Here is a 13,368-nt window from a genome sequence, read left to right as displayed (position 1 = left end):
GGGGTTGGCTTTTGGCTTTCCCAGCTCTTGCTGTAACTCGTTCTGTGGTTTTGAAAATAGGTAAAAACCCCCAACCAGCCAGTTGAGGAGAAAGCCCAGGCAGAGCCCACCAGGCATGCCTGTCCCTGCCTTGCTGAGCCAGGCTGTGGCTGAGCTGTCTGCTCAGCTCCACTCTTCCTGCACTGACATTTGGGGAAAAAAATTGTAAATTCATGTCTGGGTGCTTTGTGAGCTCACTTGGGTTTGAAATGGCTGGGAGGAACCTGGATTTGCCTTACTGCTGCCAGCATAGCTTGTGAGGAGGGCTGAAGTGCGTTCCCCTTCCATGAGAGGAGATTTTTGGGAATGACTTTTAGGGAATTACTTTTGCTTGATCCTGGACTCCACAAATCGGAGCAGGATTGGCCCTCCAGGAGCAATAACAGAAAAATTACTGCATTGCATGGGCGTCTTTATGTGTTTTTTAAACTGTGCCTCCTAATTATAAATAATGGCTGCGATATGAGATATGATTATGATGGATGGTGATTCTGTATTCCGTGTGCATTAGCGGCTTTAACCTTGCCGGGGTAATTATGTCTCATTTCAAATTCTGATACTATTTATTTGAGGTAGGGGACTGGGAATTTAATTTCTACTGCTTTGTCTTTTAGTATTATTATTATTTGAAAAGGATACCTTCGCAAAATTGTTTTTTAATCATTCCCTCCAGTTGGCAGCACCAGTTTATTAATATTTTCAGTGCCCAAGTGGGGCTGTTTTGGAAGTGTTTGTAAAGGTAGATGTTTTGGGGGAATGTGAAGCTGAGGGCTGATGTGTAGGAGAGGAGCTATTCCTGCAAGACACCAGCGTGCACCCCTCAGCTTCAGTCTTTGCCAGAGCAGCTGCCTTTGGCACTGGCTGCTGCTGACCCCTGTGCCTCTGCCAGCCTGGGCTCCCTGCTCACAGGAGGTCCCTGGAGGTGCAGGAAGGGCTGAGCCATGGTCCTGCCCACCCCTCACCATCTTCCATGGCACATTTAATTAAAAACCGCATCAACCCGAAGATTGTGCACGTGGTCCTTAATCAGTTTGAAGTCTCTGTGAGAATAAAGTAATTATACTACTCGTTTGGTTACAGTAATTAAAACTTTAATTAACATCATTTCCCACCCCTTGGCCTCCCTTTACAGATATTCAGGCATGTGATGGGTGTCTGCCAGGGTTGCATCTTGGGATAAGGCTGTTTATGATTCTGCCTGTCCCCATCTCTGTTCCCTCCTGCACCAGGCTGGTAAGGTCCAGCTATTCTTGACCCTGGCCCAGCTCTCTCCAGGCTGCCAAGTGTCAGCTGCATTCCTGTGTGGGAATGCTCCATGGCCAAGGTGCTGGCAAGTGCTGGTGGGGAGCAGCTCCACTTGACATCCCCTGTAAGCACTGGGAATGGTGGAGAGGGTGGTAGGTGTTCCTTGAAGATCTTCTGAGAACTTAGTTTTGAATGTGGCATGTGGTTTGGTCTGGTCTTAGCAAAAGCTGGGCTTTCAGGGAGCAGCCCTGCATTCCCAGGAGGAACTTGTTAAGGAGACAGGCAGGCTCTTCATTTCCCATTGCGTGGACCTGCAAGGGCTGAGGTCACAATGATTTGTGGCTGAGTACTATCACACCAGGAAAGCTCAGGGTGGGCTCCAGCCCCTCTGCACCCCATTTTGTCCCCCTGGGTAAGATGTGGCCACACCACCCCGTGGTCAGTGATGGGCTCTGTGTTGGCCAGCAGCACCCTGTGCTCCCTGGAGCCTGCAGAAGGGATTGCTGCCTGCAGAAGCAGGGCAGGGAGTTCTGCAGTGGTTCCAGAGGAAATCCATGCTGTGTAAAACCTGAGCTCTTAAATATCTTCAGCAGCATCCTTGGGGAAAGCAATCTCTATATTTAAATCTCAATCTCTCCTTCGAAATTGCTCTGATGCACAGACTGAAGGGTCTAATTTCCATCCTGGTTTTGAACAGGGAGCCCACTGCAGACAAGTGGTTTTCTTTGCTCTGGGTTCTGCATGCTGGGGAGCCATGGCCCCATAACTTTCCCTTGGCTTTTTGGAAATGTATAGAAGGGTCTAGTGTGGCCAGGGATGTGCATTGGAAATGGTGTAGGAGGGCCAGAAGTTTAGAGTATGGGAATGAAATTTTAAAACGTGAACAAAAAGGAAGATCAGGGAATTTAGCATCAAGAGCTCAAGCTGGAGTGAGTGAGAGGGTCTAAATCTATTTCAAGCAAAATATTTGCAGGCACTCTGGTGTGCTCAGTGTGAAGCCAGGCTTAGCTGGCTGTTATCACCAGGATCACTGGCCATGGAATGTTGGAGGATTTCTTGTCTAATCTTGAAAGTGTTTGTGTTTGGAGCAGGGGCTGTTCTATGAGGAAAGGACCTGGAGTTTTGATCATGGCATGTTTACAATAGTGGAGCTGTTGATCAGAAAAGGTTAAGAAAAAGCGTGGCTGTAACTTTCTGTCTTCTCCTGATGGCATGGGTTTCATTCTCATGGAATCCATCAGGTAATGCATGATTTTGTCATTGAATCTGTGAGAGACTCTGCATGCCCAGTCCTACTGCCTGTGCTGCCTCTTAATATTTAATGTCACTGTGCCCTGCGATATTTAGACCCTGATTGTTTATTGCTTATCAGCTCCTCCCGGGCAGCCTGGTGTGATTTGTCCATGGAGATAAAACACCAGGACAGCCCAGAGCTGCAGTAAAAAGAGGACTGATGGGCAGGAAGGGATCAAAGCTGGTGCTAAATGGGTGAAGCTGAACCCGCCGTGCCATCGGTGTTGTCCTTCTCCCTGTGTGGAGGTGAATGTGCAGTGGATTTTGTTCCTATTATAGTCCCCTTGCTGCAGGAAATGGCTTTTGGCTCTCATGCCGTGGAAATGGTGGCTGATGCACTTATGCGGTTGGAGCTGAATGAGTGGGAGGCTGAGATGGGGGTGCAGAAGGTGCTGCAGTCTGGTGGATGGGTAAATCCAGACATGAGCCATTGTGCCTGCTCAGACAGCCCCACTGAAACAGGGCTTGACTGGGGCTGGATCTGTGTGTGGGGCTGCTGGGAGGGGAGGGCAGCTGACCAGGGGAGTACCCTAAAACAGCCCCCCCCTTGGGGTATGCCCCTCTGCAGCCCCCACTCTGTGGCTTTTCCTGCCCCTGGCCCCTCTGTTTGCAAGGCCAAAGCCCTGCCTAGCGCTCAGGCAGCTCCTCTCTCTCTGCTGTGCTGTTCAGGGACCAGGAAGGAAACAGCTATTTTCCTGGAGCTGAGAGGGGAGGAGGGATCCAGCTGATCTCCAGCTGTGCTGCAGCCCTGGGAGCTGGTGCTTCCTCCCTGACCTGTCCCTGGTGAAGGCCTGTTACCCCCTCCCTGCCTTTTTTCCCTGGAAATGGGGTGGTCCCCATTCCTGCTGTCAGGCAGCAAGGCTTTGAGCCCCTGGCCACTGGCAGAGACTTTGCCTGATCATTGCTCCATGTCCCAAGTGGGCAGGATGGTGAGGGTGGTGGGACAAGCCTTTAGCATTCATGTTGGGGTTGTCTTGGTCTGGTGTCCCGTTCTCGGCTGTTTTGATGGCCTGGAAAGGCTCGGGATGGCCTTGGGACAGCCCGCGCTCCAAAGGACGAGAAGAGTCTTCAGGTTTTTTCTCGGTCTTCAGTGTTTATTAGTTTTTTATCTACAAGATTTTCTCTCGGCCCGACAGAGGTCCACACAGCACGTCAGCCATGGACACACTGACTGCCCTCGGGGCGGTCACTTATCTTTATACCCTAAACTACGTATAAGATATTTACCTATTTTCCCCAATGCTTTTCACCCTTATTGATAGGTGCACTTTTAGTAAGGACCAATCCCAAAGTGCCACCACCACCACAGAAGATGGAGGCCAAGAAGAAGAAGAAAAAGAAGAAGAAGAAGAACAGGACACGCCCCAATTCCTCCATCTTACTTCTCTAGACCCCCCTGTACCAAAATTCTAAAACCTGTGTTTCACACTCTAATTAACCTATCCCTTCACCATTTATCCCAGTGAGATCCTCCCATCCTCATACAGGCGTCGTCTCCTGTGCAGGATCAAAGTCCAGCCACCAGACACTTCTGGCAACATTCCAGGACCTCCGAGCCCCCCAAGGGTGGTCTCGGTGACTCTGCACCTCAGTCCTGAGGCGCTGAGATCCCACAGTCTGGTTGCATATGTGGGCAGAAACTGAGGGAAGCTCAGGAAAGGGGGTTTATGCTGCCCTGTTGAGCTGAGCAGCATCATTAAGAGGTAAATAATTTGAATTTGCAGAATAAATAGGAAATTCTAAGCTATGGAGAGGCTGGCGCTGGTGGCTCTGGGTCTGCTCTGTTCCCTGTGATGGGCTGTGTGTCAAGGAGCACCAGTAGCCCAGGGTTTGGACTGGTCCCCATGTGATCTCTGGAGGAGCCAGTGCCTTGGCAGTGGAAGAGATGGTTTTTGTTTTGAAAACTCAGTATTGAGCCCTTCAGGTGAGAGCTTTCTCCCCAGGGCCTTCTCTGGGAGGTTTAGGAATTAGCCAGCCCCAGGCTGGTCACGTGCAGCCTGAGTCCTGTGGGAGCTGGAGGTGACACATTGCCATGGCTTCATTCATGCCTCTCATGCCTGGGGCCTGCTGGGACTCCTGGGATGCCTACAGTAATTAATGAACAGGAGGAAAAATAATCCAGTGTTTCTGTGATGTGCTCTGCCCTTCACTGCTGTCACCCAGGGCTTTATTTTTGCATGGAGAAGAACAGTGGGATGCAGAGAGGAGATCCCTGTTGCATTTTGCTTTGTGCTCTCCCTGCCCTCACCTTCCATTTTGCAAGGCTAAAATTCCTTCTCCATCTGTTACTGGGCTTTCCTCCCTCCAGAGCTCCCTCCTTTCTTCCCAGGGCTTGAGAAAAATCAGGATTGTCTTACCTGCCTGTGCTCCTCTCCCTTGCAAGGGACATTTCTTCAGTGGGATGTGGTGCTGGGGTTTCACAGGATATTTTTGCTGGAATGGGCACAGGCACTGTGTTGCTGGAGGCACAGTTTTGGGACCCTCTGAGGCTCCCTCCCCAGGGAACTGATGTCCTGGCAGCTGCTGTGCTTCCCCAGGGACACCCTGAAATTGCTGTCAGTTCTCTTTAGCCTTGGGCAGAGCCCAGCATGCAGATCCTGCAGGGCTGGTGGTGCTGCAGCTCTGTGCAGAGGTGAAGTTGCATCACTGTTGCTTGGCCAAGGGTTAGCAAAGATTGCCACCCTGCCAGGTCACAGCATCACATGGAGGGGTCCCTGGGGTCCCCCATCCCCCTTCCCTGTGCCACTCAACAGCTGCCAGTGCCTCCTGCCTGGTCCCTGGGAGCCCCAGGGCAGTGCCTGCCCATTGATTCGCTTGTTGGGGGCCCCCTCTGACTGCCTCAGCCCTGAGCCATGCTGATTGGGAAATAATTGCAATAATAATAGAGATATTTTGCTCCTGAGTGACTAGACAATATGCACTGGGCTCTGGGCCAAGAGGGCTTTGAAGGGCAAAGCTGAGAAATCAATGGCTCAAGGCTGCTGGAGCTGCTGTGGGGTGGCAGGGATGGGACCCAGGGCTTTATTTGGGATGAAAGTGGGGCAACTGCCCTAATGCATCACACATTGTGTAATTCCTCTGCCACTTCATTGTGACTTCACCATCCATCAGTCCCTCCCCACCTGGGTTTGGCTCTGCCAGAGGTGCTTCTCCTGTGCATTATCCTGGCACTTGCTCCCTCTTTCCAGCAGTTCAGTTTTGGTACTGAGAGATGGGAAGGATTTTTCTGACATTGTCTTCATTCTGTCAAAATTGCTGGGACAGTGTGTTGGGCTGCACTTCCCATGCTGATGGAGCAGTGCTGGCAGAGCTGGTCAAGAGAGGTTTTTGGAGGGTTTGCAGAGGGTGAGCGTGGGGCTGGTCAGTGCTGTGCTGTGCTGTGTGGGCTGCTGCTGGTGTAGCTGGCTCTGCTGAGCCCACTTAGCATGGTGGAGCACCACTTGTGTGGGTGGCTGAACAAGAGGGAAAGATGGAAATGAGTTTAAATGAAAGGAAAAGGCGGTTGAGAAGTTCTGGGGAAGGTGTTGCTGTGTTTGGGGGCCTGCTGGGCAGGGTTGCTGCCCTGCCTCCTTCTCTTCTCTTTCGTATGGCAAACCCCAGAGCTTCACCAGTTCCCAATTCTGGTGCAGTGAGTGTGTCTGTCCCCAGCCCACGTGGCTGAGCTCAGGATCCTGCCTGGGGATGACACATTGGCAGTAACACGAGCTTTGAAACCAGCTGGTGAACCTGTGCCACATCTGCCAGTGCTGGTGAGGTGCTGGATTTGTTGCTGAGCATTTGAGCATGGATTTAGATTAAGTATCTCCTTGTTTTTTGCTTTATTGTACCAATATGATTAAAGTCCCAATATTCTCCAACTCAGGGTGATGTTGGGCCCAGGACAAAAGCCTGGCTTGTACTCCTCTTTATCAAGTGAATGGGTTCAGTGAATGGAATCAGGCAGGTTAGTGATGAGGCTGGAGCATCCCAGCCCTGTGTGAGCCATCAGTGAAACCTTCTCCTGCAGGGGAGGTGGAGAGGACAGAGCCCAGCTCTGCCAGATCCCAGCAGCTGCCTGCCTGTCTGGCAGGAGGTGTGTGTCTGATCCTGGTGCATTCCTGTGCAGGCAGCTGCTGGGATGGCAGGGAAGGGGCTGGCAGCCGGCTGGGGGGCTGGGGGAGCCGGGGTGTCGGCTGCCAGCCTGCCCTGCATAGCTGGCATGTTTCTGTGGGGCCCATCCTGTCATCAGCCCTGGGACAAGCCCTGTGAGATGCATCCCCACAGCCCTGCCCGTGGCCCTGCTGCTGGCTGTCCTTACCCTTCCTCTGGTGTCTGGCTCCTGCCCCATGGCACAGAGCACCTATAGGGCTAGCCCTGGTGAAGGGTTAGGGCACTGTAAGGGTTAGCCCTAGTAAAGCAAGGTTGGGGCACTCCTAATGGCCATTTCCTGGTTATCTGAGCAAAGCCAGAGGCAAATCCTCACTACCCTGGACACCAAAGTTTGGTGACCTGAAATAGGTCCCCTTCCCCAGCAGTACCCATGTCCCAGGGCTGTGTCCATGGGATAGATGATGCCATGGCCCTGCAGCTGCTCCTGTCCCTGCCTTTTGCTGCACCTTTCTGGGTGAAAGGAAAAAGAGAGTGTGTCTCCTTGGAGCAGCTGATCCAGAAATTTAATTTAAACCCTTTCCCTTCCTTTGGAAACTGGAGAAGGGCGTGTGTGTGGCAGCTGCTTGTCCTGGGGAAAGGCATGTGGAGGGGCAGCTGGTGTCCCTGTCCCCACATTCTCACTGCCTTGGGGTGAACCCAGGCCATGTGTTAAGAGGGGCTTTGCAGGCTGACCCCCCCCAAGGCCATCCCTTTCCCCAGGAGCCCCTCTGGCTGGACATGGGATGTGCCTTTTCCTGCTGCAGGCTTGTCAGCGTGGTGTTGAGTGACACTGTGCAGCAGCTGTCACCTCTGCCCCGTGTGGCCAGGCTGAATGGGCCCCCTGTTCCCTCTGGGAGGTGGCCCATGGCTTGCAGGGGCAGCTCTGCAGAACCCACTCCTCTCCTGGCTATATTTGGCCTATCCTCTGCCTTTGGGGGTGGATGGTGCCAAAATCAAAGCAGAATGCTGGGGGTGTTCACAGGGCCCTGCTCTCAGGGAGGGGACATTGGCACCTGCTGATTTGGGTGTGGGAGCCTGGGGCTTCCTTGGTGCCTGAGCTGTGAGCACCAGTGGCCTTGGGAGGGGAAGGTTTCACTCCTGGGGCTGCACTCTGCCCTCCAGCCATGACAAAGCATCTTCCTCCTCCCAGCTCAGCCATGTGCTCCAGAGCTGCTCACTGGTGAGATGACAGGCCAGGAGAGGACCAGGACATGGGCACAGGTAGGGCAGGGTCCTCCTTCCAGCATCCTCTCCTCACAGCCGTGTCTCATCCCTGCCTGTTTAATCTCTGTCCCCAGTGGAGATCGCTGGGGCTGGGGAACTCTGTGCATCCCTCAGCGTGTGTTGAGAGGGAAGAGGGGAGGCTTTGAAATGCACTCCCATAAATAAGCCTTTCTTTGCCTTGCCTGTCAGTGCCGTGTGAGCCCCGTGGAACGGGAAAGGGTCCCCGTGAAAAGGCTGCCGAGTGTGTTTCAGGCTGATAAGTCCCTGCCTTTGAAGTGTGGCAGGCGGGCAGAAGCGCCCTCCTCTTGTAGCTGCTGCCAGCCGCTGCGAATTAATCACAGCCCCGCGCTGATAAGAGTACAAAGCCTGACTGAGCACTTCTCCTGCCCGGGGAGGGGGCTGGGGGAACGCTGGGGACCCAGGATGGGGCCTGGAGAGCCTGGGGGTGGGCAGACGTGAGGCTGGGCTGGGAGGGTGCATGAGAACACTGGCTGTGGGGCAGTGCAGAGCCTGGAGAGCCTGGAGCTGGGCAGATGTGACTGGGGTGAAAGCCTGCAGGAACACTGGCTGTGGGGCAGTGCAGAGCCCCCTCCTCCTGCTGCTGGGCTTAGGGGTGCCCCCTGTGAGATTGGGTCTCCTGGGGGCCTTCTCTGTAGACCCCCAAAAATGTGGATTTGGTGCTGTGAGGAGCCAGTGGCCCACCCAAACACCTCGCAGAGCCCGCACGGAGCTCTGCTGGCATGTGTTAAATCCAAAAGCAGCCTTGGCATGTCTGCAGCTGCCTTCCGTCTCCAGCTGTGCTTCCTCCCTCTCCACCTGGTGTCCCTGGCCCAGACTGAGCTGTAAAGCCCTGTCCTCCTCTGGACCTGCTGCCAGGGCTGGGTGGGTGCCAGGTCATGGCTGCTGCCACACGTTCCTCTCCTTGCCTGTCTTCCCAAAGCTGGCTCCTCTCTGCCTGGGGCTGTAAGGATGTTGGGAGATGTTTCTCCTGGCAGTTGGCTGATCAGCAGTGGTTGTGGCACTGGGGAAGTGCCTCCTCACCTGGACAAGCCTGAAGGGCACCTTGCCTGGGGGAGAAGCGTGCTGCCATGGAAGGAGCTGTTTCTTCAAAGCCTTGTAGGGGATGGCAGCTCCTTTCTCCAGCCAAGACAAAGCCATCCTCAGGAACCATCTCTGGGTCTCTTGGGAGAGAATTTGCCCAGCTGGGGTGTGTAGTGTGCAGTCACTCATTACACCAGGGTCTCCAGGGGTTGGTGTATTGCCCCCCATCCTTTCCCTCATCCTTTCCCTCATCCTCCTCATGCATTGCCCCCATCCTTTCCCTCATCCTTCCTATGACAGGGTTCTCAGCTTCTGGTGGTGCAGCTCTTAAACCCCTCTTAGAGTGAATTTATTCTGGGTGCTGGCCCCATGGGGATGGGCTCATTGTTTGACTGGGGAGGCTATGCCCATGGGTTTCTGGCAGAGCAGCCCCTGGGCTTGCTTTGAGATGATTCACCCAAGCAGGGAGTTTATAATTTCATGCCTCTGGCCCTCCCCATGTGCTAAAAAAGGCAGCAGCCCCTCAAGACCCTCACTCCTGCTGCTGTGCCTCAGTACAGCCCCGGGAGCTGGCTGCCCCTTGGGGCTCCTGCAGCTCCTGGGAGGAGGCATCACTACTGAGCTGCTGCCTGAAGCCAGCCTGAGGCAGGCAGGAGTGAGGGCAGGAATCCTGAGCAAGAAATTAGTGTGAGTAATTATTAGTATTGGGTAATTATATCAGCGTCAGGATGAGGAGAAAGGTTAATATGTTTATTTATTTATTTATTTATGGTAAATGTCTTTTCCCCTGGGTGGGAAGGCAGCCAGGGTGGGCAGGAAGGAGAGTGTTTCTGAGGGGGTCTGCTCTGATTAAACTGCATCCTCTCCTCCTTTCCCTGTTCCCAGCTACCCTGGATGCAGGGAGGGGGAGGAAAGGGGCCCCTTCCAGTGTCTGTGAGAGATGGGAGGCTCTTTGTGCATTCCTTGTGTATTCCTTGTGCATTTCTTGTGCTGCTCTACCATGCTGTAGTCCAAAGAGCCCATCCTTGTCCTGCTGGCCATGATGGGTAGGTTCATGTTGGGCTAGCCCTGCTGGAAGGGCCCTGATGCTGCATTTCCACCTCTGTCTGCTCAGAGTGGGTGCTCTGGGCAGTTGGGTCCTGCTTGGCATGGGGGAGTCTGGGGTCTGTCTGCTCACACAGGTTGCTCGTGGAAGTTTTGGGTGCCCCATCCCCAGGAGTGTTCAAGCCAGGTTGGATGGGGCTTTGAGCAATATGGTATAATGGAACCAGGGAATTGAACAGTGGTGTTAGAGCTAGATGAACTACAGCTTCCTTGCACCCACACCTTTCTGTGATTCTATGGTCTCCTCATGCTGGAGAGGACTGTTAGGATGCATTTTCCTACCATGAGCTAAGTCACGGTCTCCCTCTGTGCCCTGCACTTTGGCCAACCAGAAAACATCTTGATTACCAGCTCTTCCAAATTTCATTTTCCTGATTCCCGAACACACCTACAGGTTATCCTTAACAGGGGGAGAGGTGCTAGAGAGAAGGGTTCTTGTGTGTGCATGGCCCCACCAGAACATCCTGACGTGTGTCAGGCTGGGTTCCAGCCCCGTTTGACTACCAAGAGTATTTTTAGGTTCTTCCTGGAGCCTCAAATTAACTGGAAGTGCTTCATGTCTGTTGTTTTTTTAATACATCTCTTTCTCTTTCCCAGCACTGCACAGTGCAATAATGTAATGGGGAAATTACCCCGCTAGTTAAAAATTACTGCCAGCGCCACACGCAGCCATAGATCTATTTTAGAACCAGGGGGAAACTGTATCGATTATTGTGTGCCACAACTGCAGCCCATAAAAGGATTGGAAAGGTGTGTTTGTCACCTTGCCATGGTGGGGTGGGGACATGGTGCCTTGCTGGGGGGTGGCAGGGGTAACTCTCCTCCAGAGAGCTGGCTTGGGAAGGACTTCGTAGCAACTTGTGAGGAGATGTGGGGAGGCAGGGTTGTGCTCTGGGGTGATGCTGGGTACCACAGGGCAAGGGACACTGCTGGGCAGGGCTGCGACATGGCCCTGTGCTGTGGGCATCTGGGGCTTGGCCCCCTCTGATCTGTTTGGGGTAGGAACAAACATGGTCCTGCACCTGGGCAGAAATATACCCCTGCCAGAAAGGCTTTAGCACCCCTGGGTGCCCCAGCATACAGTGGTACCAAGTGTGAGGCTGATGGGGAACAGAGTCTGTGCAGGGGTCTAGCAAAGGATGCTGAGAAGGATGGGGGAATACCAGGACAATTTTGGGTTTTGGTGAAGGCTCTTCAGTCCTGTGGAAGGAGGTACAGGAGGTTTTTGGCTGTGCCATGAGCTCTCAAGAGTTAGCCTGGCCCTGCAAGCCCAGTTGTCACATCCCTGGGGAGAGGGCAGCCCCTTTGCTCACTGCTACGCAGGACTCATCTCTCTCTGGTTGCTCAGGGGTCTCTTTCTTAATTAAATACATTTGTTTTGTAAAACTGCCTAAAAATAATCCAGGGCTGGTGCATGCAGGAGGCTGGCAGTGAATCAAAGGCGCCGCTCTAATTAAACGGGCCCCGGTTTGTTTGTGAGCCGCATACATTTCCATGCTAATCAGCTGCACACCGGGATCCTGCTTTCCCAGCCCCTGTCCTTCTGACTGGGAGCTGCGCAAATGCTGGCAGCAATTTACTGCAGGAGCAGGCGAGGTGGCCAGGCTGCTGAAATGGGGGCACAAGGGGTGGTCGTGAATGTGCTGGGCTGTGGGAGTGGGTGTGATAATCAGGGCAGGGCTGTGGGATGCATTTGGGGAGGGGGGGTGCTTCCAAGCAGCCAGTTTGCACCTCTCCTGTGGGAGGATCCTGAGTCCTGCAGATGGGGATGCTGGACCAGGTCTCTGTGTGCCAGCAGCAGCATGGAGATAATCACAGGTAGAGTTTGCTCCGTCTTGCTGGGCATGATGCTTCACTGTCTACCACTGGGATTTTTGTAGAATGTGTGGCTGATGTGGCTCCCATCCCCATCCCCATCCCCATTCCCATCCCATCCCCATCCCCATCCCATCCCCTGAGCATTTCTCTGGCTCTGTCCCCCTTGGGGCTCTCCCATGCCCAAATCTGGGGGTATCACAAGTAATGGCATGAGCACAAAGTGCTTCTGGCTGGTGGAGGTGCCAGTCAGGGTGTGCCAGTGGCAGAGCTGAGTTTAGCCCTGTGTGGTGTGTGCCTGCAGCCGATCACTGGGACAGCAGGAACCGGCGTGCTTAGGAAGGGTTTTAACGTAATTGTGAGCCACGAGGAGATTAAAGCCTTCACCATGCTCCTGCTCAGGGAACAAAGGCTCTCTCTGAACCTCTGTTGACCTCCAACTTCCTTGAGACCCTCTTGACTTTCCCGGTGACGAGTCCAAGTGTTTCCTGTGATGGATGGGCGGATGGGAGCGGAGCCTGTGTGTGCAGTGTCCCTGCCTGGCAGGGCTTGGGCTGTGTGAGCTCAGCTGCTCTCAGCACCACTGGGGCAAGGCAGGGTTTGATGCTTTGCTGCAAGCTGGGGACTCATCTGCTCCATGCTGCAGCTTGGAGGGGCGTTGGGGCTGAGCAGCAGCACATAGTGGTGTGAAATGTGAGATTCAGGGATGTGTCCTCCCTCCCTGGAGGGAGATAAATGCCATCAGCATCAATGTGGTGCAAATGCACCAGACAAATGTAGTAAGGCAAGGGAGGCATTGCAGTTTGGTTTGGTTTTCTGGAAAGGGCTGGAATGCTTGCAGAGCAGCTGATAGTTTGCTGTGCTGCAGGGGCTGTGGAGTCACCCCATGGGTGTGGGATGGAGGGCTGGTGTCCCTAATGGGGCACATTCTGTATCCCCCATCCTGGGGGGGCTGAGGTGTGTGAGGGATCATGCTCATCCCCCCTTGCTCTTCCCACAGATCCTGGTGGATTTGCCAGCTGAGAGGAAGCACCAAGCTGTGCAGTATGAGAACGTGGTGGCCCACGAAGGCAGCTCCATCCTGCGGGACCTGGTGCTGAGCCCTGACCGCCAGCACATCTATGCCATGACTGAGAAACAGGTAAGGGGAGGGGTCAGCATCCTCTGCTCTCCTGACTTGGCAGCCCACCCTGCAGCCCTAGTCTGCAGCCCTGAGTGCTGGGAAGCCTTTGAGCTGCTCTCTGGGGGGGCTGCCCTTTGCTTCCTGGATTGGAGCTGCCTGGGGACCCTGGGGCAGCTCCTCCCTGCAGAAACACTGTCCTGAGGCTTTAATTGTTAGCAGCAGCTGCTTGAAATTCCCATGGTCCCAGGGGACCAAGGGCTTCCTGACCCTTCCTTGCTGTGAGTGGCTGGCCATAAACCTCCTCCCTCTTTTGGCCATCCCTCCTGAGCAAGGGTTTTGCAGGTCAGCGGGAGCTC

At 54.0% G+C, this 13,368-nt stretch overlaps 1 protein-coding gene across 1 annotated transcript in view; it reads left to right on the top strand.

The window, feature by feature from the left end:
• Positions 1 to 13,368, top strand: part of PLXNA1 (plexin A1) — a 111,953-nt gene that overhangs the window by 36,797 nt on the left and 61,788 nt on the right. The window contains exon 4 of the mRNA XM_054280706.1: positions 12,890 to 13,030. Within this exon, the coding sequence (XP_054136681.1) occupies positions 12,890 to 13,030 (141 nt within the window). The remainder of the gene's footprint in view (positions 1 to 12,889; positions 13,031 to 13,368) is intronic.

Source organism: Melozone crissalis, unplaced genomic scaffold, assembly GCF_028551555.1.
Source record: "Melozone crissalis strain CALT ecotype California unplaced genomic scaffold, PUWL_Pcris_2 ptg000029l_1, whole genome shotgun sequence".
Taxonomy (NCBI): domain Eukaryota; kingdom Metazoa; phylum Chordata; class Aves; order Passeriformes; family Passerellidae; genus Melozone; species Melozone crissalis.
Note: the sequence above shows the minus strand (reverse complement) of the source record. Positions and strands in the feature narration are given on the sequence as shown.